This window comes from Zootoca vivipara, chromosome 6, assembly GCF_965207765.1.
Source record: "Zootoca vivipara chromosome 6, rZooViv2.hap1.1, whole genome shotgun sequence".
NCBI classification, from domain to species: Eukaryota; Metazoa; Chordata; class Lepidosauria; order Squamata; family Lacertidae; genus Zootoca; species Zootoca vivipara.
The window spans coordinates 93,897,349-93,923,805 of record NC_142589.1 but is presented as its reverse complement, the minus strand read 5'-3'; the positions used below and the strand labels follow the sequence as shown (position 1 = coordinate 93,923,805).

The 26,457-nt window shown below is 50.2% G+C and overlaps 1 protein-coding gene across 1 annotated transcript in view; it reads left to right on the top strand.

Annotated features, from left to right (window-relative positions):
* Window positions 1-26,457, top strand: part of UNC13A (unc-13 homolog A) — a 119,677-nt gene that overhangs the window by 66,139 nt on the left and 27,081 nt on the right. The window contains exons 21-34 of the mRNA XM_088673086.1: window positions 857-925; window positions 3,625-3,714; window positions 4,028-4,162; window positions 5,665-5,798; window positions 6,232-6,317; window positions 7,691-7,817; window positions 8,842-8,938; window positions 11,323-11,466; window positions 12,383-12,466; window positions 13,581-13,658; window positions 15,155-15,243; window positions 16,131-16,283; window positions 16,431-16,554; window positions 24,016-24,054. Of these exons, the coding sequence (XP_088529212.1) occupies window positions 857-925; window positions 3,625-3,714; window positions 4,028-4,162; window positions 5,665-5,798; window positions 6,232-6,317; window positions 7,691-7,817; window positions 8,842-8,938; window positions 11,323-11,466; window positions 12,383-12,466; window positions 13,581-13,658; window positions 15,155-15,243; window positions 16,131-16,283; window positions 16,431-16,554; window positions 24,016-24,054 (1,449 nt within the window). The remainder of the gene's footprint in view (window positions 1-856; window positions 926-3,624; window positions 3,715-4,027; window positions 4,163-5,664; window positions 5,799-6,231; window positions 6,318-7,690; window positions 7,818-8,841; window positions 8,939-11,322; window positions 11,467-12,382; window positions 12,467-13,580; window positions 13,659-15,154; window positions 15,244-16,130; window positions 16,284-16,430; window positions 16,555-24,015; window positions 24,055-26,457) is intronic.

Here is a 26,457-nt window from a genome sequence, read left to right as displayed (position 1 = left end):
CATGTCCTAGAAGCTGTAGACCAGCTCCCTTGGCCAGTAAAGCGAGATGAGTGCCCCAACTCCAGAGTCGGTCACGACTGGACCTAATGGTCAGGGGTCCCTTTACCTTATTGCCCACTCTCGCTACCACACACCAAAGCAAACCAAGCAGGGACAGTCTGGGTGAAGAACTTTCCCTGGGTGAAGAAATTGCAGTTTCTCCAAATCAGGCGCTTGCCCTGAAGGCTGAGCCCAGGAATTCAACAGCTGCTGGCTCCAAGTGTTAACTCTCAGCAGGAGGAGAAATAGACCCCTTGCTGCAGCTGCTTCAAGGGGACCCCTTTGAAACCTGTAAATGCAGAAGAAGTGGGGGGGGGAGTTTCATGGCCAGAGCTTTTGGAAGCTCTTCCCCTGCCCCTCAGCCACAAGAGTTATCTCCCGCCCAGGTCTAGGGTACTGCCTGCCCCCTTTGAGGAAAGCAAGCAAGCAGAGATGGTGCCTAAGGAGACTAGATTAGGAGGGAATTTAAACCGTTTGTAGACTGGTGCCCAGAGGAGAATCAATGGGTGCTGTGAATTCCACACTCCAGGGAGCAAGGCATTGGTTCAGCATAGATTGCCCCAATAAGGAAGGTGCTTAGCTTTTCATCACAATGAAAGGTCCCTGCCCCAAGGTGCTTGCATTTTCTCTCTCCAAAAATATATATAAAAAAGCCAGGATTTCCTAATGGAGAGGGTCTGGGGTGGGGTGGGGTGGGGGGCTTGAAACAAGTCCGAAAGGATAGGGTGGGAGGTTTATTTGTGGGGCTAGGGGGGTGGTAGTGCTGCCCATTCTTTGACTTCATTTACCTGCTTCTGGGGCCTGTCTCTTTTTGCAGAAAGAACGGTTTGTCAAACTTTTGGATCAACTGCACAATTCCCTCCGGATCGATCTCTCTATGTACCGGGTACGTTTGCGTGTATGAATGCTTGCGATTGAGAAAAGTGTTGTGGAATTCTGCTCAAAATTGATCCAGAGCAGAACTCCGACAGAGTAAAAACTTAAACACTCCTTTCTCCTTATGGGGTATCCAAGAGCCCGTATAGAGTCCTTAAGTAGGTTCCCTATCGGAAGGAGAAAATAACAGAGGCCAAGCAGAGAATATTGAGAAGCAAAGCAGCTAGTAAGCCTGATCTTTATTAATCTGTTGCAACAGGGTCCTCACTCACTACAGGCAGGAGGCAGGAGGAACCCAGAACAATGGTTTGCAAGCCCTTATATAGACTTCTGAAATTGCCCACCCTGTAGCTCAAGACCACCCCCCAAAATATCATACATACATCACAGAAGGAGGCGGTTTACAACAGGAATCCCGTCTGTCAGGATACCTGACAATGGTCACTGATTGCTTACTTGGGCAGCCTGGCCATTCTTTTGTGATGGTAAATACTTTAATTCCTGAATCCAGGTCCCAGGCTCACCCTATTCATGCACAAAGATGCCATTAGGACAGGTAAGCAAAAGACAATGGAGAGGTTTTTCCATTTCCTTCCGCCTTGCAGAGGAACATTTGAGGTCAATTTGGGAGAGTCAAAATAGTTTCAGGATTGTACTCCTGTGCTATTTCAGACACGTGGTTTACATACTTATGTATGTGTTTGCCTTGTAAATTTATGAACATTTAATTTACATATTTGAGACCTTAAATTCTTACAACAACACGTTGCAGGATTCCCAAAAAATAGACCAGAGGCAATTGTATTTCATCCAGCGGAGCTTTACTGCTACTGAAGGCAAATGAGCATCATGGTCACAAATCCAAATACATTCAGGATTGGCCCTGTCCATAAGAAATCCAGTTGCAGCAGACTTAACTTAAACTTACAATAACTTATAATAAGTCTAAGCCTTAACACTAAGCATACTATATACAGAACACCACACCAGAAGGAAAAGAGATAGAAAGGGAAAGGGAAAATCACTATCAGGGTTATCTGAAGATTTGTAAGATGAAATTGCTACCTATTCAGGTTGAGTAATTTAATATTTTCAGGGACGCAGGTGGCACTGTGTTCTAAACTACTGAGCCTCTTGGGCTCGCTGATCAAAAGGTCGGCGGTTCGAATCCCTGCGACGGGGTGAGCTCCCGTTGCTCGGTCCCAGTTCCTGCCCACCTAGCAGTTCAAAAGCATGCCAAAAAAGTGCAAGTACTGTAGATAAATACTAGGGACCCAGGTGGCGCTGTGGTTAAACCACTGAGCCTAGGGCTTGCTGATCAGAAGGTCGGCGGTTCGAATCCCTGTGACGGAGTGAGCTCCCGTTGCTTGGTCCCAGCTCCTGCCAACCTAGCAGTTCGAAAGCACGTCAAAATGCAAGTAGATAAATAGGAACCGCTACAGCGGGAAGGTAAACGGTGTTTCCATGTGCTGCTCTGGTTTGCCAGAAGCGGCTTTGTCATGCTGGCCACATGACCTGGAAGCAATACGCTGGCTCCCTCGGCCAATAATGTGAGATGAGCGCGCAACCGCAGAGTCGGTCACGACTGGACCTAATGGTCAGGGGTCCCTTTACCTTACTGTAGATAAATAGGTACCGCTCTGGTGGGAAGGTAAACAGCGTTTCCGTGCACTGCTCTGGTTTCACCAGAAGCGACTTAGTCCTGCTGGCCACATGACCCGGAAAAACTGTCTGCGGACAAAGGCCGGCTCCCTCGGCCAGTAAAGCAAGATGAGCACCACAACCCCAGAGTCGTCTGCAACTGGATTTAGCTGTCAGGGGTCCTTTACCTTTTTAATTTAATATTTTAGGAAAGGATATAACAAGGATAGGAAATGAAATGAAATGTAATGATGCAAAAATTAATTCTGTAAACCAATAGACGGGAAGGTGGGAAGTCGTTAGGCTCAGTTGAGCCAAAGAGATAAAAGAAGAGGGTATGATGTTACGTAATGCGATTATATGTAAAACCTATATATATATATATATATATATATATATATATATATATATATGTCTAAACCTTAACACTAAGCATACAACGTACAGAACACAACAACAAAAGGAAAAGAGATCGATAGAGAAAATGAAACTCAGGCTCCTTCTGGCCCTACAGTCAAACCTCGGTTGTCGAACGTAATCCATTCTGGAAACGCGTTCGGCTTCCAAAATGTTCTACAACCCAGGCGCGGCTTCTGATTGGTTGCAGGAGCTTCCTGAACTCAAGCAGAAGCCGCATCAGACATCCAGTTTCCGAAAGACGTTTGAAAACCGGAGCATTTGCTTCTGGGTTTTCGACGTTCGGGAGCCGAAAAGTTCCAAAACGGATGTTTGGGATCCAAGGTTTGACTGTATTTTTTATAGCCAGCGTGACCTTGCCAGAAAGAGATAACAGGACCAGTTTAAGCCAGCTGTACTCAGTTTCTCAGAAGGAGTAACTCAAACATCACGAATCTTTTGCTTGCTTCTTTCACATAGAGAAGCTTGCAGAACCCTCTTGAATTGAGTCAAATAGGAAAGATCTCTACACATAAGAGCAATACTTTGTGCACTAAGAAATGCAAACTGACAAAAGGAGCTCCGGGTGGGAGGGGGTTGTTCACTAAGTTTAGAAGTGCAAAAAAGGGGGGGGGATGACCTATGCCCTCTGTCTGCTTTCCTCCCTGGCAGAATAACTTCCCTGCCAGCAGCCCGGAGAGGTTGCAGGACCTCAAATCGACGGTGGACCTCTTGACCAGCATCACTTTTTTCCGGATGAAGGTAATGACCGCAAGTAGCTGAGCCCTTGTCTGCGTTTCCCAGCCCCACTGCTGAGTTAGTGGGGGAGAGCTGTGCGTCTCAGTGGCGTTGCAGGGGGTTGGACTAGATGACCGCTGGGGTACCTTCCAACTCTACAATTCCGTGGTGTGCCTTGGATGGAGGAGGACCCGGTTTCGGTCCCCAACGGCATTTCCAAGTATAGGGCAGGGGAAGAGGCCTGCGCTTTGCCCAGAGACCTGAGCTCCTCCCTCCCCCTGTTTGGGGTTTATGTGGCCAGCGCAGGGCCAACATAATGAGTGCAAGTCTCATGCAGGTCCAGGAACTTCAGAGTCCCCCGCGAGCCAGTCAGGTGGTAAAGGACTGTGTGAAAGCCTGCCTCAACTCCACGTACGAGTACATCTTCAACAACTGCCACGAGCTCTACAGTCGGGAGTACCAAACCGATCCGGTGAGCATTGGGGGGTTTCTATCATGCAGGGCACCAAGAGATGGGGGTGGGGTATTTGAGTTGGTTGGGGGGGGGGAGACGGCCCCGGCAGCCGCAGCTCAGTATTCCCTAGGCTTTGTCTGTCCTAAGATAGAGCTGCTGGCATTTTGACGATGCCTTATGAGGAACGGCTTAGGGAGCTGGGTATGTTTAGCCTGGAGAAGAGAAGGTTAAGGGGTGATATGATAGCCATGTTCAAATATATAAAATGATGTCATATAGAGGAGGGAGAAGGGTTGTTTCCTGCTGCTCCAGAGAAGCGGACACGGAGCAATGGATTCAAACTACAAAAAAGAAGATTCCACCTAAACATTAGGAAGAACTTTCTGACAGTAAGAGCTGTTCGGCAGTGGAATTTGCTGCCAAGGAGTGTGGTGGAGTCTCCTTCTTTGGAGGTCTTTAAGCGGAGGCTTGACAGGCATCTGTCAAGAATGCTTCGATGGTGTTTCTTGCTTGGCAGGGAGTTGGACTGGATGGCCCTTATGGTCTCTTCCAACTCTATGATTCTATGGCATTAGTCAAGAAACAGTGTTTTGAATGCGTTGTAAACATGCAACACCAGATAGCGCCAGAGAGCAAAAAAAATTCTAAGCAGTTTTCTATAGCTCCCCCCCCCCTTTGTTATAACGATATAATTTCTGACTTATTTATGGTTACAGGTAGGTAGCCGTGTTGGTCTGGATCGAAGTAAAATAAAAAAATTCCTTCAGTAGCACCTTAAAGACCAACTAAGTTTTTATTTTGGTATGAGCTTTCGTGTGCATGCACACGAAAAGGTATCTGAAGAAGTGTGCATGCACACGAAAGCTCATACCAAAATAAAAACTTAGTTGGTCTTTAAGGTGCTACTGAAGGAATTTTTTTATTTGACTTATTTATAGCGGGGTTTATCCCGCCAGCCCCTGCCTACTGCACTACCACCCCATCCTAGCCGAAAGGCAGTTTGTCAAGCGATACCAAGCAGTCGATGAGATTTCCCCTTGTCCCCCAAAACTAGATCTTCTCTCGAGCCTTGAGCCATTTATTTATTGCCTTTATATAAATTTATGTTTATTATAGTCATATCCTTGGTTTTAGGAGTAGCATTTCCTTACTGCGTGCAAGACATGGGAGGGAATACCTCTATAGAGAGAGGGGGGCGCGAGAGTGCCTCTTCTTAGATATAGAACAGGAAAACCTGCGTGTCTGCAAATGCTGTAGGATCCGAACTCCAAACATTCCCAGCAGCCAGTATGCCAAATATTCAAGGAAGGTGGGGAGTTGAAGCCTAATAAACTCCTTGAGCTAATCTTTGGTCCCCTAATACGATGTCAGCTGCACTTCCAGTTCCTCTTGTCATCGTCCGCCCCCCCCAAAAAATAAGAAAATAACTTTGGGGGTGGGGGCCTTAAAAATGGGAATTGTGGTGATAGCTTTGCTTAATCTGATGTGTCTTTTGTTTGGGGGGCCCGCCCTCCTTCCAGAATAAGAAAGGAGAACTCCCTCCTGAAGAACAAGGCCCCAGCATCAAGAACCTGGATTTTTGGTCCAAGCTTATCACCTTGATCGTCTCCATCATCGAGGAAGATAAGAACTCATACACGCCCTGCCTCAACCAGTAAGACCCTTAAGATCCTTTGCGCGCAGTTCCGCCTGCCGCACGTTAAAAATAACGTTCTATAGCAGGGAAAAGGTGCAGGGTCAAAAACGGGCGTAACTCCCTTACGATGAAAGTTTACAATGTTGGGGATAACAGATCCAACAAATGCTTGGAAGGGGGGGGGACGAGTCCATCGACAGCTACTAGTCTTAATGGCTGTGGACCCCAGCTCCAGTTCAGAGGTAGAATGGAATTTCTCAGGGTCTTAAGAGGAAGGGGACTATCAGGCACACTTCCTCTTTGTGGACTTCTGCTGGACAAGGTGGGCCCAGATACACAAATGTCTGGTCCAGACTAGTCTCGGCAGAGGGTTCGGCCACCCCCGCTGATGTTTGCACCAGGCTTATCCCGAGGAAGTCTCATTCCCGGTTCCTCTGACCCCCTTCGCCAGGTTCCCCCAGGAGCTGAACGTCGGGAAGATCAGCGCCGAAGTGATGTGGAACCTTTTTGCTCAGGATATGAAATATGCAATGGAAGGTGAGTCTTCCTTTGAGAGTTGGGGAAGGGGGGCTGTTTGGAGATCCCTCACTCAGCAGAGGACATTCTCCATCCACCTGTCAGGACTGAGGAGGAATGGTGGGAGCTGCCTCACCCACCCACCCCCATTCCCAAGGGCAGCTATGTGGGGTGTGAAACACAAGAGCAGTCAAGTACAACATCCCTAGAGTGGACATAGAAAGGGGATGTTTGCACCAGTCAGTCGGAACTTCCTGTTCCTCCTGAGCTGGGACAAACTTCCTCTGCATGTAACCGGAGATGGGCGTGGCCTCACCTGTGTGCAGGTAAACAAAAGCACTGGTCTGGCGGCCATCTCTCTCTCTCTCTTTTGACTTCACTCTCAAGCAAGCAACTGCTTAGCCAGAGGTGCCCTCTTGGCCAGCCAAGAGACCACAAAGGAACTGTCTCCCTATGGGATAGTCTCCAAGTGTATATATCTTTTCTAAGCTAATTCTGCCTTCTGGGTTCCTATTGTGAACAGGATGATGTGTGACTGTGTCCTGCCTTATCTTTTCGGAGGGAATAAAGGGGGAAATACCAGGACAATATTATTATAGAGGTTCTAGCGAACCTGAGCAAGCGCACCCGCTGCCGTGAGTTTAAAAGGGGAATGTTAACTCTGCTAATTTGTGAAACTTGTTAACACAAGTTGGAATAGGATATAATCAAATAATATACCCTCTCCTGCATCCCTGAACATTCCCACAAGGAAGACAGTATTGATTTAGAACAGTGGTTTGCAGAGGGGCATAATCCATAGGGGAAAAGCTAGGAAATAATGGGCGAGGCGCAGCTAGAAGAGGAAAGAGGAAACACCAGGAGAGAGTCAGCTGGTAGATTCAGTGTCCTGGGACAGCATTCCTGACCCCCCCCCACTTTGTCTAAGACTAGACGGGCTTTGAGAGCGGTAGAACAGAGAGCGCTGCGGCGACAAGCTCAGGTTATCCGACATAGGAGTGACGTAGATTACCATATTTTTCACTCCACAAGACGCACCTGACCATATGCGCACCTAGTTTTTAGAGGAGGAAAGGGGGAAAGCCCCATTTTTGGGGGGGGTCAGCTCACAGTTGTGCAGCTTCTTTTGCAAAAGGGAAAAGCCCAATTTTTTGAGGATCAGCTCAAAGATGTTGAGCTTACTTTGCAAAGGGAAAAATCCTGTTTTTATGGGGGTTCAACTCACAGTTCTGCAGCTTCTTTAGGAAAGGAAAGGTAGTCGTTTCTACAGTTTCCAGACATATAATCTAATCAGCCTTTACCTTAACTGCCAGGGGTCCTTTACCTTTAAGAGAAGCAGGGGAGCTGCTTCGAGGTGTATACAGGCTCCTCTCTCCTTTTCTCCTCCTCTGCAGAGCATGATAAGCACCGGTTGTGCAAAAGTGCCGATTACATGAACCTGCACTTTAAGGTGAAGTGGCTGTACAACGAATATGTCACAGATCTCCCTTCTTTCAAGAGCCGCGTCCCCGAGTATCCGGCGTAAGTCCGCGTTTTGTCTTATTGCGCTTTTTTAAAAAACAACAACAACAGTGCTATTTTTTATTGAAACATAAAGAAAGGAGGACAAAACAATGCCAGCTCACATGAACAGATAGATTAGCCCATCAACCCTAAAACAGATAGACCAAGAAGTAGTTGTGATTATTGGCTTGTAATAACACAGAGGTGGGGTTTTCCGCTGGTCACACCAGTGTTGTATCAGGCATGGAGAGCCCTCCCCTCCTTTCGGTTAATTCACAGATAAGAATTAACAAGCAGTTGATAAGATTTATAGTCCTTTTATTACAGCGTCATGTTGCGAGCACAAGTACACAGCTCTCCAAAAGGAAGGCAGTTGGCTAGTCTAATCAACCTTCCGGCTTTCTTCAGAATTTTGGGTGCCAACGGGACTCCTTTGCTCTCCGATACATTCGGACCTCCAAGTCCAGGGGGATGACGACACACCACGCAGTAGCTTTGCAATGGGGGTGCAGGGGGCGGTACACCCTGGGTGCCAAGTCTGGGGGGATGACAAGAAGGCACCCCGCCCCGCCATGGCAGCGCAAACAGCAATCGCGCCGCTGCAGCCGCATGTGAAGGATCCCAGCACCGCTGGCAAACCGTTATGTGCAGCGCGTGTGCAGCGTCGCTACGTACGGCGCATGCGTCGCATGTAGCGACGCCGCACATGCGCCCTACGTAGCGGTGCCCCGCCCCGGGTGTCACGATGCCTTCGTTCGCCTCTGACCCCACGCTCTCAAATTCTGAAGGAATCCCAAAGAAATTCTCAAGTGCCCTGAGGCAGAACGAGGCAGGAAAAAAGGGAGCATACTTTCTTAAAGTGAAAGAGAGACACGTCCCTTAGTTCGGAACAGAATGGAAGTTCAAGAAAGGTCCCCCCCCCCCAGAAAAACAACAACCCACTTCCTTGTTCTCCTGAACCAGATGAGTTTCTCGCTTTTTTTCTCCCCCAAGCTGAGGCTATAGTCTTTTTTAAAAAACCTCTTCATTCTCTATTTTCTAGGTGGTTTGAACCTTTTGTTATCCAGTGGCTGGACGAGAATGAGGAAGTCTCACGAGATTTCTTGCACGGAGCCCTAGAACGGGACAAGAAGGATGGGGTATGGCATCACTCATTCTGCTGGCTCACATCAAGCTTGTGGTCTACTAAGACTCCCTAGATCTTTTTCATGTGTGTTCTACTGGCAACCCACGAAGCCTGGATTATAGCGTCAGATGAGGTTTGGGTGGTGACTTAATCCTGGGTGATGTATCCATACGTTGCCTGAAACGTGTTTAAGGTGGAAGAGAGGTTTCATAATTTCCCTGCCCTCACTAAACATTGCAGACTTTGCACATTGCACAACATTGCACACTTCAGTTCAGAGAGCCCAGCCAAGTATGGTTGTGACCTTTGTTCTGGCAAAATATAGGACGGTGGCGGGTGGGTGGCAGGCAGGGACGGTGCTAGGGTTTTTTGTGCCCTAGGCGAGATCACCTTCTGGCGCCCCCCCATTTACCAGGGTTGTTGACTTTTTTTGGAAAAAATAAGAGTGGAATAAAAATAAATAAAACTAAAAAAATAAAAATAGAAAATAGAAAAAATAGAAAAAATAAAATAAAAAGTAGAAAATAAAAATAAAAAGAGAGTTCCTTGGTTGTTGGTGAGGGGAAGGGGTAATTGCAGTCTCTTTACCTGGCCATCAGGGGCGCGGAAGGGGCGCCAAACTTAGCGGTTTCAGGCAGCTCTCCGAGGCCGCCTGTCAATCAGCTGCCAACTCGCTCACAGCGCAGAAGGGGCCTGCAGGCCTCCCGCCGCCGCTCAGCCTTGGGGCATGCAGGCTCTTAGGCGTGCTGGCGGTGGCCGCCTGGCTGGCTGGCTGGCTCATGGCGCTCGGCCGGCGGGCGCTGTTGCTGCTGTGCTGGGCGCGTGCGCGCTCAATTTCCCCCGCCTCCCCGTCCTTGCAGCCAGCAGCCAGCAGCAGCAGGAGGGAAAGCTGCGAGCGGAGGGTGGCGGGCAGGCTGGCAGCGCCCCCTCCACGACAGCGCTCTAGGCGGTTGCCTAGCTCGCTTATATGGCCCTGGTGGCAGGGAGCAAGTGATTAACCCCCCCCCCAATACCTGGTGCTGAATTAGCTTCAAAGCAATCCATTGCAATCTATTGTGAGGTCGCTGTGAGGATTGGAGAGCCACAAGCTCCTTGCAGGATGAGGAGGTGGGGGGAACAGGTAGCCGACTCCAGGGGCCTTCTGGCGGTTGCCTCGCTGCAAGAAGTGAAGTGACGGGGAACCAGGCAGAGGGCCTTCTCGGCGGCGGCGCCCTCCCTGTGGGACACCTACCCATCAGATGTCAATATGGATAAAGAGCTGCACAACTTTTAGAAGATATCTGAAGGCAGCCCTATATTGGGAGGTTTAATGTTTTATTGTGTTTGTATATATGTTGGAGGGGACGTGGGTGGCACTGTGGGTTAAACCACAGAGCCTAGGGCTTGCCGATCAGAAGGTCGGCGGTTCGAATCCCTGCGACAGGGTGAGCTCCCGTTGCTTGGTCCCTGCTCCTGCCAACCTAGCAGTTCGAAAGCATGTCAAAGTGCAAGTAGATAAATAGGTACCGCTCCGGCAGGTAGGTAAATGGCGTTTCCGTGCACTGCTCTGGTTTGCCAGAAGCGGCTTAGTCATGCTGGCCACAGGACCCGGAAGCTGTACGCCGGCTCCCTTGGCCAGTAAAGCGGGATGAGCGTCGCAACCCCAGAGTCGTCCATGACTGGACCTAATGGTCAGGGGTCCCTTTACCTTTACCTTTATAGATGTTGGAAGCTGCCCAGAGTGGCTGGAACAACCCAGCCAGATGGGTGGGGTAGAATTATTATTATTATTATTATTATTATTATTATTATTATTATTATTATATACCCCACCCATCTGACTGGGTTGTTCCAGCCAATCTGGGCAACTATTCCATCCCCTCCAACATTATTACTGTACTAGTGTAATTCAGCCCGTTGAATAAACGGGCGCTAGAACATCCCGGGGTTCAGAGAAGCGCTTGTGCAGCACTTCTCTGAACCCCGGGACCTGTCCTTGTTGTCGGCGGCAGGGGGACAGGAACAAAGGAGGAGAAAGCAGCCCTTTCTCCTCCTTCCTTCCTCTCCCCCAGCCGCCGATAGGAAAGAGACATCCCGGGGTTCGGAGAAGTCTGGCTGGGAGCAGCGGTTGGCGGCCGCAGGGAAACAGTAGGTGGGTGGGGAGAGCGCGCGTGTGTGTGCGTGCAGTCTCTGCATCCAATCCCTGTGTCCGTGGGGCACATGCGCAGTAGCGCGGACACAGGGACACACGGAAAACTGGACGCAGAGACACTTGCACTTTATTATATAGGATTACTGAGAGGGAGAAACCCCGCTGGAATCCCATTTCTGTGAAATGTTTTGTAAGGGAGCCTGGTTCCTCTCCTCCAAACGGGACCGATCCTCTCACCTTGTCCCTCTCGTCTGCCTCCCCTCTAGTTCCAGCAAACGTCGGAGCATGCCCTTTTCTCCTGCTCGGTGGTCGACGTCTTTTCCCAGCTGAACCAGAGCTTCGAAATCATCAAGAAGCTGGAGTGCCCCGACCCGCAGATTGTGGGCCACTACATGCGCAGGTTCGCCAAGGTAAGAATGGGCTCTGTGCGATGGCAGCAGCTTCGGAGCATTGCTTAATTGAAAATCTGCACATAGGCGGGAAGTAGACCAGCTTGTTTCGTGGTGCATCAAGAATAATCTGGTGCTAAATGCCCAAAGGACAGTGGAAATGGTAATTGATTTCAGAAGGCACTCTTCCGTCTTGCCGCCACTTTCCATCCTTGGTAACATGGTTGTAGTAGTAGAGTCCTTCAAGTCCCTGGGCTCTATAATTTCTCAAAACTTAAATTGGTCAGGCAACATCAATAGTATTATTAAAAAGGCCCACCAGAGGTTGTATTTCTTGCGTCAACTAAGGAAATTTAATTTGCCCCAAGAAGTGTTGATCCAGTTTTACAGAGGTACTATTGAAACTGTTCTCTGTAAATCTATTACTTCCTGGTATGGCACAGCCTCCAAGATGGACAAGAAAAGGCTCCAACGAGCTGTAAGAATTGCAGAAAGGGTAATCGGTGCTAGTTTGCCTTCAATAGAGACACTTTATGCTGTTCCAGCTAGGAAGAGAGCAGAGGGAATTGTCACAGATCCTTTGCATCCCGGTCATCATCTGTTTGATTTACTTCCATCTGGACGTCACTACAGGACTCTATACACAAAAACGGCTAGGCACAGGAACAGTTTTCTCCCTTGTGCCATCAAATTGTTAAATTCGTAGTTGTGCAGTGGAAGGGGAGGCCAGTTATGGGTGGGGTTCCTTTGCTGTGCTATTGTATTGTAAGTGGAACAGTGTTTGTAGAAGGTACGTTTACATTGCAATGTAGTCGAAGCAAAATTCCAATCTGTTTGTTACTTGGCCAATAAATCATTCTATTCTATATATATGTGGGAGGCAATAGCACTCGGCTTTCCTCGTCTCATCAGCCTCCCCTCCTCTTTTCCCTTCCAGACCATTAGCAATGTCCTGCTGCAGTACGCCGAAATTATCTCCAAGGATTTTGCTTCCCATTGCTCCAAGGAGAAAGAAAAAGTGGTGATGTATCTGTTTTGTAGCTCTTCCCCCTTCCGCCTCCAAGTATCTGCGGACAGATTTGGGTTTCCCAAAGAACAGCGGCGAGGCACCAAAGGGGTTGGGGCTGGACTGGGGACACACATGATGTGGCCCTAAATGACTCGGGGCCGCAAAGTTTGAGAGACCGGCTCCTTCGCTACAGATCCTCCCAGTAGTTAAGATGAACAGACGGGGGCTTCTCGCTAGTTCCACTGCCCTCTGATGTTTGGGGTGGTTGTGGTCTGGGACAGGGCCTTCTCTGTGGCAGCCCCAAAGTTGTGAAGTTTTATTTCATTGCCATCTGGGTGAATTTGATGGGTCAGCGTTCATACCCACCTTATTTTGCAGGCCTCGAATGACCTGGGATGTGTGTTTTCAGGGTCCTCCCTATTCCCGGGACAGCAATTTGTTTAAACTTTTTTTTAATTTATGCATTTTAAATGGACGTAACCTGCCCTGGGACCTGCTGGCGAATGGAGCGTTTATGCTAATACAGTGGACGCTCGGGTTGCGAACATGATCCGTGCGGGAGACACGTTCGCAACCCGCAGCGCCACATCTGCGCATGCGCGGGTTGCGATTCGGCACTTCTGTGCATGTGCAAAGCGCGATTTAGTGCTTCTGCACATGCGTGAGCGCCGAAACCCGGAAGTAACCCATCCCGGGTTTGGCGCAGTGCGCAACCCAAAAACACACAACCTAAAGCAGCCGTAACCCAAGGTATGACTGTACTGGTGGCGGCGATATATGAAACCTGGGCAAGCCAAATCAGCACTCTGGACAGCTCCCAGTGGGTGCTTCAAGGCTGAGCTGTGGAAGATGTTGTCTCAGCAAAGAACCATGGGTGTTGCTGAACTCTAATCATGCTGTTTGCTGGTCTGGACGCACAATAGAAAGTGGGTTGTGTTTGTGTGTGTACAAACTAGCTTCCTGTATAAAGGGGAAAATTCTACTCCGTGCTCCCTCCACGATGTAGAGAGCGGCTTCCCAGAATAATTAGAGAAAGTAAAGAAGGAAGGTGCCACCTTTCCTAGGAATCGCCATCTCAGTGCCTTCATAACAACGTGTCCGTTTTATTTTATTTCTCCCGTCACAGCCCTGCATCTTGATGAACAACATCCAGCAGTTGCGGGTCCAACTGGAGAAAATGTTTGAAGCCATGGGGGGGAAAGAGGTTTGCATTTCTTAAAAGGTCTTCGGGGGGGGGGCGGACCTGTCCCAGGACAGAGTGGCTGGGGCTGCAGAGCAGCTGAGAAACTGTTGAAAGGCAGAGCTCTTTCTGTGTCCTGTGCAGCTTTGCCCCCCTCAACTCGCCACCCGCTGTCAGAGGTGGTAGGAGAGGGAAACGTCTCGCCTACAGTGAAAGGTGGCACTGTGGGTTAAACCACAGAGCCCAGGGCTTGCCAATCGGAAGGTCGGCGGTTCGAATCCCCGCGACGGGGTGAGCTCCTGTCGCTCAATCCCAACTCCTGCCCACCTAGCAATTCAAAAGCACGTCAAAGTGCAAGTAGATAAATAGGTACCGCTCCAGCGGGAAGGTAAACAGTGTTTCCGTGCCCTGCTCTGGTTCGCCAGAAACGGCTTAGTCATGCTAGCCACATGACCCGGAAGCTGTATGTCAGCTCCCTCGGCCAATAAAGCAAGATGAGCGCCGCAACCCCAGAGTCATCCGCAACTGGACCTAATGGTCAGGGATCCCTTTACCTTTACCTTACAGTGAAGACTTAAGTCCCAATAGCTTGGCTGTTCTGCTTTTCTTCGTGGAATGGGGAGGGGGGCACCACCAGCCGAATATTAGCTTCACTGCATCCTGAATGTGCCTTCTCGCCCTCAAACATCCACTGCATTGGTGCCCATTTGGAGTAGAGTTCTACAAAGGCAACACGGAGGAGGAGGAGGAGGAGGAGGAGGAGGAGGAGGAGGAGGAGGAGGAGGAGGAGGAGGAGGAAGCTCACAAGCAGCCCCCCCCCCAGAACTTGTCGTTAGGAAGAAGGCAGATGGGGGGGGGGTTGGCCAAGGGGAGACTGGAGAAGAGAAGGTTAAGCCCTGGAGAAGAGAAGGTTAAGGGGTGATATGATAGCCATGTTCAAATATATAAAAGGATGTCATATAGAGGAGGGTGAAAGGTTGTTTTCTGCTGCTCCAGAGAAGCGGACACGGAGCAATGGATTCAAACTACAAGAAAGAAGATTCCACCTAAACATTAGGAAGAACTTCCTGACAGTAAGAGCTGTTCAACAGTGGAATTTGCTGCCAAGAAGTGTGGTGGAGTCTCCTTCTTTGGAGGTCTTTAAGCAGAGGCTTGACAGGCATATGTCAAAAATGCTTTGATGGTGTTTCCTGCTTGGCAGGGGGTTGGACTGGATGGCCTTTGTGGTCTCTTCCAACTCTAGGATTCTATGATTCTATGAGACTGAAGCTGGTGGTGCGTGAGGCTTTGGCTCTAGCCAAACTCACAGCTTCCCTTTCCCTCACAGAAGGTTGACTACAAACTGTTTAGTTCCATGAGAGCAACTCGGCATTAATCCGTGCCAGAGGCTTTGCCTCAATAGGATAGAGATGCAAATTCTTAAGGATTCTCAAGCTGGAGAATTTGCCTGCGGGGGGGGGGGGAGCTGCCTATTAATCTTCCAAGGATGAACATTGCTCTCTTGCCTTCTGCCATTCCAGCTGGACACAGAAGCCAGCGACATCCTCAAGGAGCTGCAGGTGAAGCTCAACAACGTCTTGGACGAGCTGAGTCGAGTGTTTGCAACCAGGTAGGGCTGATTAAAAACATAACATGACATCAAGTATTAAAAAGGTTCCCGGTAAAGGGCTGCTTTCAAATGGCTTCTAAAAGTTGTGTAGTTCTTTATCTCCTTGACATCTGACGGGAGGGCCTTCCACAGGGCAGGCGCCACCACCGAGAAGGCCCTCTGCCTGGTACCCTGTAACCTCACTTCTTGCAGGGAGGGAACCGCCAGAAGGCCCTTAGAGCTGGACCTCAGTGTCCAGGCTGAACGATGGGGGTAGAGACGCTCCTTCAGGGATACTGAGCTGAGGCCGTTGAGGGCTTTCAAGGTCAGCACCAACCCTTTGAATTGTGCTCGGAAACATACTGGGAGCCAATGTCGGTCTTTCAGGACCGGTGTTACGTGGTCTCAACAGCTGCTCCCAGTCCCCAGACTAGCTGCCGCATTCTGGATTAGTTGTAGTTTCCAGGTCACCTTCCAAGGTAGCCCCACGGAGAGCGCATTGCAGTAGTCCAAGCGGGAGGTGTTTCCTGCTTGGCAGAGGGTTGGACTGGATGGCCCTTTTGGTGTCTTTCAACTCTATGAGATTCTAGAGCATGCACCACTCTGGAGAGACAGTCTGCAGGCAGGGAGGGTCTTATCCTGTGCACCATACGGATATTAAAAACACAATAAAACATCCAACATTAAAAACTTCCCTAAACAAGGCTGCCTTCAGATGTTTTCTAAAAGTCAGATCGTTGTTTATTGCCTTGACATCTGATGGGAGGGCGTTCCACAGGGAGGGTGCCACCATGAAGAAGGCCCTCTGCCTGGTTCCCTGTAACCTCACTTCTCTATATTATTATTATTATTATTATTATTATTATTATTATTATTATTATTATTATTATTATCTCCTCACCCCAAAGTTTCCAGCCACACATTGAGGACTGCGTGAAACAGATGGGGGACATTCTGAGCCAGGTGAAAGGCACAGGCAACGTGCCGGCCAGTGCTTGCAGCAGCGTAGCCCAAGACGCTGACAACGTCTTGCAACCCATCATGGACCTTCTCGATAGCAAGTGAGTGGGATAGACGCCGAGGTCTAGGACCACAGGTTCAGCCTATGGCAGCATGTGCTCGCTCACTAAGATCCTTCCCCTCCCTTCCCCGATATGGCCCTGAATGGTGCTCACCGGCTTCCCCCTCGCGGCCTTCTTCTCTCTCAGCCTGACCCTCTTTGCGAAGATCTGCGAGAAGACCGTCCTCAAGCGAGTGCTGAAGGAGCTTTGGAAACTCGTCATGAACACTATGGAGAAGACGATCGTGCTTCCGCCCCTCACGGACCAGACGGTGAGTCCCAAACCACGTGTAAGACGAGATGGGCTAACCCACTCTTCCCCCATGGCCCCAACACACTCTCCAAAACTCTGGGAGCATGGGCAAACTGGGGGTGTAGGAGCCCAACGTGGAAGCGTCTCAGCTGTGCCTTCCTAAAAAAAAGTAGATCGGTTGCACACTTGCCTTTTTATCTTGAAATAATCAGGTTCTCTCCTTGTTTTGTTTTAATGGAAATCGGCTCCCAGCTCCCGCAGCTGCTAAGATGTGCTTAAAAACCACCAGTCTGGAAATGTGGGGGGTCCAGTTCACTGTAGAGCCTTCCCCCACCCTCAGAAGATAAAAGGAACCATATGAAATGAGAGGCACGGATCCAAATAGGATTCAGTTTCCCTCGGGGCAGAAGGTGCACCTGTATCCCTTCAGATGTTTCTGGATTCAAACTCCCACCTTTCCTGCCCCTTGGCTGTGCTGGCTACTGGGAGTTTGGGTCAGCAATGTCTCGAAGGATAAAGATATGCCCACCATCCCCGATCTAAGGAGAGGCATTCCCTTCTCCATCTAAGGAGAGGCATTCCCTTCTCCATCTAAGGAGAGGCATTCCCTTCTCCATCTAAGGAGAGGCATTCCCTTCTCCATCTAAGGAGAGGCATTCCCTTCTCCATCTAAGGAGAGGCATTCCCTTCTCCATCTAAGGAGAGGCATTCCCTTCTCCATCTAAGGAGAGGCATTCCCTTCTCCATCTAAGGAGAGGCATTCCCATCTCCATCTAAGGAGAGGCATTCCCATCTCCATCTAAGGAGAGGCATTCCCTTCTCCATCTAAGGAGAGGCATTCCCTTCTCCATCTAAGGAGAGGCATTCCCTTCTCCATCTAAGGAGAGGCATTCCCTTCTCCATCTAAGGAGAGGCATTCCCTTCTCCATCTAAGGAGAGGCATTCCCGTCTCCATCTAAGGAGAGGCATTCCCTTCTCCATCTAAGGAGAGGCATTCCCTTCTCCATCTAAGGAGAGGCATTCCCTTCTCCATCTAAGGAGAGGCATCCCCTTCTCCATCTAAGGAGAGGCATTCCCGTCTCCATCTAAGGAGAGGCATTCCCTTCTCCATCTAAGGAGAGGCATTCCCTTCTCCATCTAAGGAGAGGTATTCCCGTCTCCATCTAAGGCGAGGCATTCCCTTCTCAATCTAAGGAGAGGTATTCCCGTCTCCATCTAAGGCGAGGCATTCCTCTGCACCTCCAATTCTTCCTTAGAACTTAGTTGGGGAAATTGCAGTCCTCTGGATAGACTCCAGCTCCCATCATCCCTCCTGGGGGGGTTGCTGGGAGCTGGAGTCCAACAACTTTGGAGGGGCACAGCCTCACTGCCCTGGGTGCTGATTAGACGTCAGGGTGGTAGCCGTCATGCCTGCAAACTCTCCAGAAATTCACCAGCTCTGTGGATCAACCAGAAATGGGTGAAATGAACTCTATTTCCCCATTGGTTAGAGAACTACCCCATCGGATCCCACAATTAAATTCGAGGTGGGATGTAGACTAACCCCCGTATCTTTAGGGACAGTCCGTTTAGCCACTGTATTTGATTAAAAGTGAAGGTATTTGCCTGTCCGACTTCCCAATAATTTGCTGGCTGGGGAGGAATCAGGTTTTTCAGTGTTATTTTTTGGGGGGGGGCGCTGAGTGTCACTAAGGGACTTGCAGCCATGTCTGAGCCATCTCTAGCTCCTACGAAACTCACTCTTACCTAAATGTTGTGTTGCAGTAAAACAAATTAAAAAAAAAAGCTTTATGTAAAGGGGAAATACACATATTTGAGAAAATTACCTAACAATTTTTTTGGGGGGGGGGCCTATAGTGGGGAAATCGCTTGCAAAAAAAATGCTTACATGAGACAGGATGTGCACAATATGAGAATTTGCTCTGGATTTTTTTAAAAAATAAATAAATTGCAAGTTGGTGCAGAAATGGTGTGAGGATAGCATTTATGCTTGGGGATATCAGGGACTGAGAGGCAGATCTAAGCGCCTTGAATTTCGTGGTGCAAGAAATGTGGGTTAGTTAACATAATGCAACTGTTTGTTTAGCTGACACTTTTATAAGGAGGGTGGCCATCTCTTGAGGAGCTGCAGAGGGGAAGGAGAAATATTGTTCGGTTCACATTTTAAATGCAAACTGACCAGTTCTGCAACTTTCCCCAAATGGTACTCTAGCAGAAATGGAACTGCAGCATAAAAATCCGTACGTACATTAATTTTGCAAGGCTGTTCCCCAGTCAGGAAATCTGGACAAGAATGCAAATTGTGGGGAGAAGTGTGTGCGAAAATGCATATGTTGGTGGAATGGAACACTGTATTAGGGGAAACTGCTTTGCAAAAACAAAAGGTGGTTTTTCTTAGGGGAGGAGGGAATTGCATACAGAAATGTACGCTAGGATAAATTTACAGCGTGAACGTTCATGTGTTGTTGTTTTAAAGTCGCAAACCGGTGCAGAAATGGGAGATAGCTCAGTCAATAGTGAATGAGGCTCTCGATCTCAGGGTTGTGGGTTCGAGCCCCACATTGGGCAAAAGATTCCTGCATTGCAGGGGGTTGGAATAGATGGCCCTCGGGGTCCCTTCCAACTCTGCCATTCTGAGTTTCTGCGAGCACTAGAAGCCATGAATCCAACGACGCTGGACATTGGGAGATTCAGGACAGATAAAGAAAGTCCTTCTCCACACCCTGTGGAACTCTCTGCTGCAGGAAGCAGTGGTGGCCGCTGTAATGGTGTTGTTGCGGCTCCTCTCGAGTAAAGACGCCCAAGTCCGTGCTTGTCTTTAACGGTTTTATTGTGCCAGGGGCGGAGCAAGCGGGCAGGGGGGGCGGTTCGCCCTGGGTACCGCCCTGGAGGGGGTGTCACTTGGGGCCACGCCCCCGCCCCTCAGCTCTGCACGGCAGCCTGAAAAGAAAAGAAAAGGCTGCAAGCGCCGAAATCGCTGTGCGGGTGCCTGCTGGAGGGGGGGTGGCACTCGGGGCCGCGCCCCCTACCCCGCAATCGGTGCCTGAGCCTGGACCGTTTAGTTTCCATTTAGAAGTCGCAGGGGGGCATGATGTACAATGTAGAGGGGATCGCGTGCCCCCCCTGTGACTTCTAAACGGAGCATCCAGGCTCCAGGTAGGTAGCCCACTGGTGCGGCGGGCTGCCACACCAGTGGGCTATCTACCTGGAGCCTGGACGCTCCGTTTAGAAGTTGCGGGGGGCGCGATCCCCCTCTACGTAGCGATGCATGCGTCATTACGTAGCGACGGCGCCCCCCCCCCCGAGGCATGGCAATTTGCTGCCCCGGGTGTCGTGGCGCCTCACTACGCCCCTGTGTTGTGCATAATATTTACAGTGCAGAGATAGCAGAAAACATGACCTCCTAGTTACTCGCAGAATCCAGGAGTGGACGTTTCCTGTTGTGTGACCAGCATAAGAACTTGGGCACTCCGAAACGCCTCCTCCCGACCTTACGTTTAGTGGCGCACCTTACTTCAGGCGCCAGAAGGGGCTGTGTGTTCCCCTCTACCTCTTGGTCAAGGCGGCACAAGGGCTCTCCCACATCGCTGAGCCTTGCCTCCTCCATCTCGCTGACTTCCTCATTCCCCCCACCTGACCCGCTGCTGCTGCTCTCACTGGGCAAAGAGCTGGTCAACAGGATGGGGGGGGGGAGGTTCCCTGTAGAAAGGTCCCCTGACAGCCACCAACCCAGATTGCTTTAAAAGAGGATATGGAGGGGGGGGGGAATCATTGAGGAAAGAGCTATTAATAGCTATTTAACCATGATGGCTGTGATCGGAGGCCACAATACTTCTGAATCCCAGTTGCTGGAAACCACAGGAGGGGGGAGAGTTGCTCTCGCACCCAGATCCTGCTTGCAGATTTCCCCCACAGGCATCTAGTCGGCCACTGTGAGGATAGGATGCCAGATTCGATGGCCTCATCCGGCAGCCCTCTTATGTTTTTATGAGCAGTGGTTTTCCGGGAGAAGGAGACCCGTCCCGGTTAAAGCAGGACGCGGTGATTGCAGGACGGAAACAATATATCTCTGGTTTCACTTACACAATGAGGAGGGTGAGACGGGTGAAACGAGCACAGGAACAATAGATGGCCCTCCTTTTCCTGGTTTGCCTTTTCATTCCTCAAGGGCCACCCCGGTCCTTCTCCATTTATGGCACCCTCCAAATCTCCCTGGTCTCCAACTCTCAGCGATCCTCAGCAAGCAAGCATGGGCAATGATGGCCCTGATGCTGAGACAATGAGTGTTGGAGTCGCTGGCACATAAAAAATTGTAAAACATTAGACATTAAAAATTTTCATGATGCAGGGTTGTCTTCAGATGTCTTCTAAAAGTCAGGTCGTTGTTTATTTCCTTGACATCTGATGGGAGGGCGTTCCACAGGGTGGGCGCCACTACCAAGAAGGCCCTCTGCCTGGTTCCCTGCAACTTGGCTTCTCGCAATGAGGGAACCGTCAGAAGGCCCTCGGTACTGGACCTCAGTGTCCGGGCAGAACAATGGGGGTGGAGACACTCCTTCAGGTATACTGGACCGAGGCCATTTAGGGCTTTAAAGGTCAGCCCCAACACTTTGAACAGTGCTCGGAAACGTACTGGGAGCCAATGTAGATCTTTCATGTGTTTCCAAGTGTTATGTGGTCTCGGCGGCCGCTCCCAGTCACCAGTCTAGCTGCCGCATTCTGGATTAGTTGTAGTTTCCAAGTCACCTTCAAAGGTAGCCCCACGTAGAGTGCATGGCGATAGTCCAAGCAGGAGATAACCAGAGCAGCATCGCCACCCCAACAGATTTTGTTTCTCCATGTTCAAATATATAAAAGGATGTCATATAGAGGAGGGAGAAAGGTTGTTTTCTGCTGCTCCAGAGAAGCGGACACGGAGCAATAGATTCAAACTACAAGAAAGAAGATTCCACCTAAACATTAGGAAGAACTTCCTGACAGTAAGAGCCGTTCGGCAGTGGAATTTGCTGCCAAGGAGTGTGGTGGAGTCTCCTTCTTTGGAGGTCTTTAAGCAGAGGCTTGACAGGCATATGTCAAGAATGCTTTGATGGTGTTTCCTTGGCAGGGGGTTGGACTGGATGGCTCTTGTGGTCTCTTCCAACTCTATGATTCTATGATCTCCTCCCAGCTTTGGATCCAGCACAGAGCAGGCAGGTCCATCCATCTTCCAGCCTGTTTTCAGTTCAACCCTATTCTCCTACCTGGCAGCTAGGTGGGAGGAAAGTCCCACCCCCATTAGCCTGGAGGGCCCCGTCACTTAGTTGCTCATTCTTTGGGGGTGTTGATGAGGACCCTTAAGTATCCAGCTCAAGTCGCTGCCTTGCACAGAAACTTGTCTGGCTAAGAGTCTCCCCCTCACTGGGGTACAGGATCAGACTGATTCCCCCCCCAAAAAAACCCCTCAATAGTATCCACCAAATCTCTTCATTTTCATAACAGCAAGAAGATAGATAGATAGATAGATAGATAGATAGATAGATAGATAGATAGATAGATAGATAGAGTGTAGAGTGAAATGGGCATAGCTGACAGTTCTGATGGTATTAGTTACAGGTAGCATCTTAGAGACCAACTAAGTTTGTCATAGGTATGAGCTTTCGTGATTGACTTTTTAAAAGTTATGATGCATTTGAAAATAAAACCTGCAATGAATTTGGGGGGGGGGGTGTTTGTCCTAATTGACTCACCTTCCTTTTGTCTAACTAAATTGCAGATAGAAAACCTTTCCGGTCTTGGGGGGGGGGTTCTTTCTCAAACGGGCAGGGATTTGGGGCTTGGGTGTATGCCTAAATATAGGGGGGCAGGCTCACTTTTGCACCCGCACAAACCCCGCGCCCCCCGAGGGCTGCTGCTTGCGGGCGCCGGGGTGCGACCTGTGGCCTCGCGTCCGGGAGGCGTTGTTGTGCTGTGTTGTGTCTCTTTCGTGTGGGGTTGTCGTGGCGTTGTGTGTTGGTTTGGGGTTGCGGGGTGGGGTTGCGGCAGACCTGAGGCTTATACTCACGTGACGGCTGTTCTTTCTGATTGCTCCCCTCACCTGGGCAGATGATTGTAAGTACGGCAGGTGAAAGCCCTGCCTGTCTTTCGTTTGTCTCTATCTCTTTGTCCTTGTGCCTTGCGTCTAGTTCCCCCCCAACCCACCCCTCCCAAGTAACTTGAGCTGGTTTTTCTGTCGTCCTGTGGTGGCTGGCTACGTTCTCCAATGTGCCTCTATCTTCTCCCTGCTCCTGATCCTCCCCCAAAACGCCTTTGTTCTGTGAACCCCCAAACCCTTCCCTCTTGTCGCTGAGCTGCTTTGCGCCAGCTGTCACGTCTCGGTGGAAACTTTCTCCCTCGGTGGAAACTTCCCTGTACAGGGCTGCCTTCAGAAGTCTTCTAAAAGTCAGATAGTTGTGGATCTCCTTGACATCTGACGGCGCCACCACCGAGAAGGCCCTCTGCCTGGTTTCCTGTAACCTCACTTATCGCAGGGAGGGAACTGCCAGAAGGCCCTCGGAGCTGGACCTCAGTGTCCGGGCAGAACTATGGGGGTGGAGACGCTCTTTCAGGTCTTCAGGGCCGTTTAGGGCTTTCAAGGTCATCACCAACACTTTGAATTGTGCTCAGAAACATCCTGGGAGCCAATGTTGGTCTTTCAGGACCGGTGTTATGTGGTCTCGATGGCTGCTCCCAGTCCCCAGTCAAGCTGCCGCATTCTGGATTAATTGCAGTTTCCCAGTCACCTTCAAAGGTAGCCCCATAAAGAGTGCATTGCAGTAGTCCAAGCAGGAGGTAACTAGAGTATACACCACTCTGGCGAGACGGTCTGCGGGCAGGGAGGGTCTCAGCCTGTGTACCAGATGGATAGTAAAAACACAATAAAACATCACACATTAAAAACTTCCCTGAAACTTCCAGCCTTCAGATGTCTTCTAAAAGTCTGGTAGTTGTTTATTTCCTTGACATCTGATGGGAGGGCGTTCCACAGGGTGGGCGCCACCACCGAGAAGGCCCTCTGCCTGGTTCTCTGTAACCTCACTTCCCGCAGGGAGGGAACTGCCAGAAGACCCTCGGAGCTGGACCTCAGTGTCTGGGCAGAATGATGGGGGTGGAGACGCTCCCTCCGGTATACTAAGCCAAGGCCATTTAAGGCTGTCAAGGTCAGCACCAACACTTTGAATTGTGCTCAGAAATGTCCCAGGAGCCAATGTAAGTCTTTCAGGACTGGTGTTATATGGTACTGGGAGTCTTGGGGGAGGGAGGACAATATCATGCCTGGCCTTGCTGCTCCCTGGAGAGAGCCTTGAGATGAGAGGCCGTCCGTCCGTCCATCCGTCCATCCGTCTGTCTGTCCGTCTGTCCTTCCTTCCTTCCTTCCACCCTCCTGCCCTTCCTTCGCTGGACTTCTTCGCTCGCCCTTTCCCATTCTGCATTGATCGATTTGTGATATTGATTGTCTCTGCAGGGTACTCTCTTGAGAAAGCATGGCAAAGGGACCGAGAAGGTAATTATTGACCTTTCCCGCTCCTTGAGTGTCTTGTCCGTGGCAGTAGGGCCAAGCCAGAAATCCTTTCCCGCGCCCCGGGCCGAGGAGCAGAGGTGGGCAACCTGCTGCGTCCCTCCAGATTTTGCCAGACTCCTTGACCTTTGGAGATGGAGTCAAGTAACATCTAGACAGGTTCTCCCATCCCTGACTAAGAAGAGGCATTCCCTGCTCTCGTAAAGAGATGGAGAGGATGCCTCTTTTTGGAAAGTGGTGCCTCTTCCTTCGGTCAAGGGGGTAGGGAATGGTTCGAATTCCCCAAAGGGTTGCCGGATTCCAGATCTAGCCAGCATTAAACCCAGGCTACCGGGGTTGGGGGGTTCAGCGCCATCTAGAGGGGCCCCTACATATTCCCCATCCCGGTCCGAGAGGGACAGAGGAAACGGCAGAAGATCAGGAGAGGCTGGGTCGTGGTTCTTGTGTCGTGGAGGTGTGTGTGTCGTCGTGTGTCGTCCCCGTGTGGTGGCCGGAGGTGTCCGAAGATATGTGTGGCATGGAACTCGGTTGTGTGTGTGTGTGTGTGCGCGGCATGCAGATTCGGCGAGCAAGAGGTGCGTCTCGACACAAGTAGCTCCCCGCTCCGTAACAGGGCTGCCCAAGACTGGCGCTGACTTGCGGGGGCCGCCATTACAGCAACAAGCTAGATTCCTGCCCCGAGGCGTCTACAATCTCTACTTTTGACAGAGGAGAGAGGACAGAGTGTGATATGGTGGAACCGTGAACCAGGGGCCGGATTAATGCCTTCCCGGGGCCTTATTCCAACGGTGCACAGGGCAAAAATAAAGCAATACCCTCTGAAAGAATTAATGGGAAGTGCTTAGGCTCGTCCACATTAAGCAGTCATGGCTCCCCCCCCCCAAAAAAAGAAAAAGGATCATGGGAACTGTAGTTTAAGGGTGCTGAGAGTTGTTCAGGGATCCATCTTCCCTTCGTGGAGCTGCAATTCCCAGTGATTTAACAGTCAATCTCTCATTCCCAGAGAGCTCTGGGAAATTGCAGCTCTCTGAAGAGGGAAATGGATGTCTGCTAACCACTCTCAGTCTCCTTTAGGGGAAGACATGAAATTCCTTTACATGTGCACACTGCAGACAGGGCCTCATCCAGATATTCAGTCAGTCAGTCATTCAACTTATACACCGCCCTATACCCGGAGGTCTCAGGGCAGTTCACAACTAAAAGCGGTAACCCAATAACACCGCGCGCCCCCCAAAAAAACCCACATTCTAAAAGGGTGTTGGATGTCAATAATTTCAACCAAAGGCCTAGTTAAAAAGGAACATTTTTGCCTGGTGCCTAGAGGTGTATAATGAAGGCACCAGGCGAACTTCCCTGGAGAGAGCATTCCATAGCTGGGGAGCCACTGCAGAGAAGGCCCCGCTCTCGTGTTGCCACCCTCCGGACCTCTCGAGGAGGAGGCACATGAAGGAGGGCCTCAGAAGATGATCTCAGGGTCCGGGTCGGTTCATATGGAAAGAGGCTGTCCTTGAGGTCTTGCGCTCCTGAGCCATTGAAGGCTTCATAGTTTGAGCCGGAGATGTATTCAAGGCAGAAGCTCTACTACAGAGCCGCAGTTATTGCAAACGAAGCTGGCCTCAAAGCAACCTTTAGCTCTCGGCGTAGAGATATGCAGCCAGCAATCAAATTCCTTTAGGAGAGAAGACACGGTTGCTTAAGCCGTTTTTGAAACTGCAAGCAGCACGGGCCAGCTGGTCGGGATCTGCCGTTCCCGGCGGGGTTGGCAAACCTGCGACACCCCGGAGAATATTTGTTGGATATTCCCAAAATCCTGACCCGTCAGCCACGCTGCCTCCTGGGGAGTCACGGAGTTGGTGTTATTGGAAAATCCTCAGGCTTGCTTGTATTGCCAAGCAAAGACACCAGCAAGGGATATAGGAGCGAAACAGCAGCCAACAGGTCTGATCTTTATTCAGAAGACGGTTGCAACAGGACTTCCACCCACCGCATGGAAGAAGCAGGAAGAAGCCCGGAAGAAAAGGGCGCCCCCTTCTTTTATAAGTTTTCCTGTTGCGGCAGTCTTTTAGACACCTGGCTGGCGCCTTTGTTCGACGACCCGAGTGAGCCTGAGGATTTTCCTCTAACATTGGGAACCCCATAATAGCTGGAGGTCCAGAGGTCTTCCCACCCCATCTCTGGTGTGTGATCTTCGGGGGGGGGGGCATTGTGCATGCAATATTGAGCAGTGGCCAGCCAGGGGTCTGCAGACAGCCTTCTAGGGTAGGGAAGGGGGGTCTGTGGTCCCTGTCAATTGTTATAAGAAAAAAACCTGCTCCTTTTCCCTTATGGGGTACCCAAGAGTCTGTATATCAGATATCCCCAAACTGCGGCCCTCCAGATGTTTTGGCC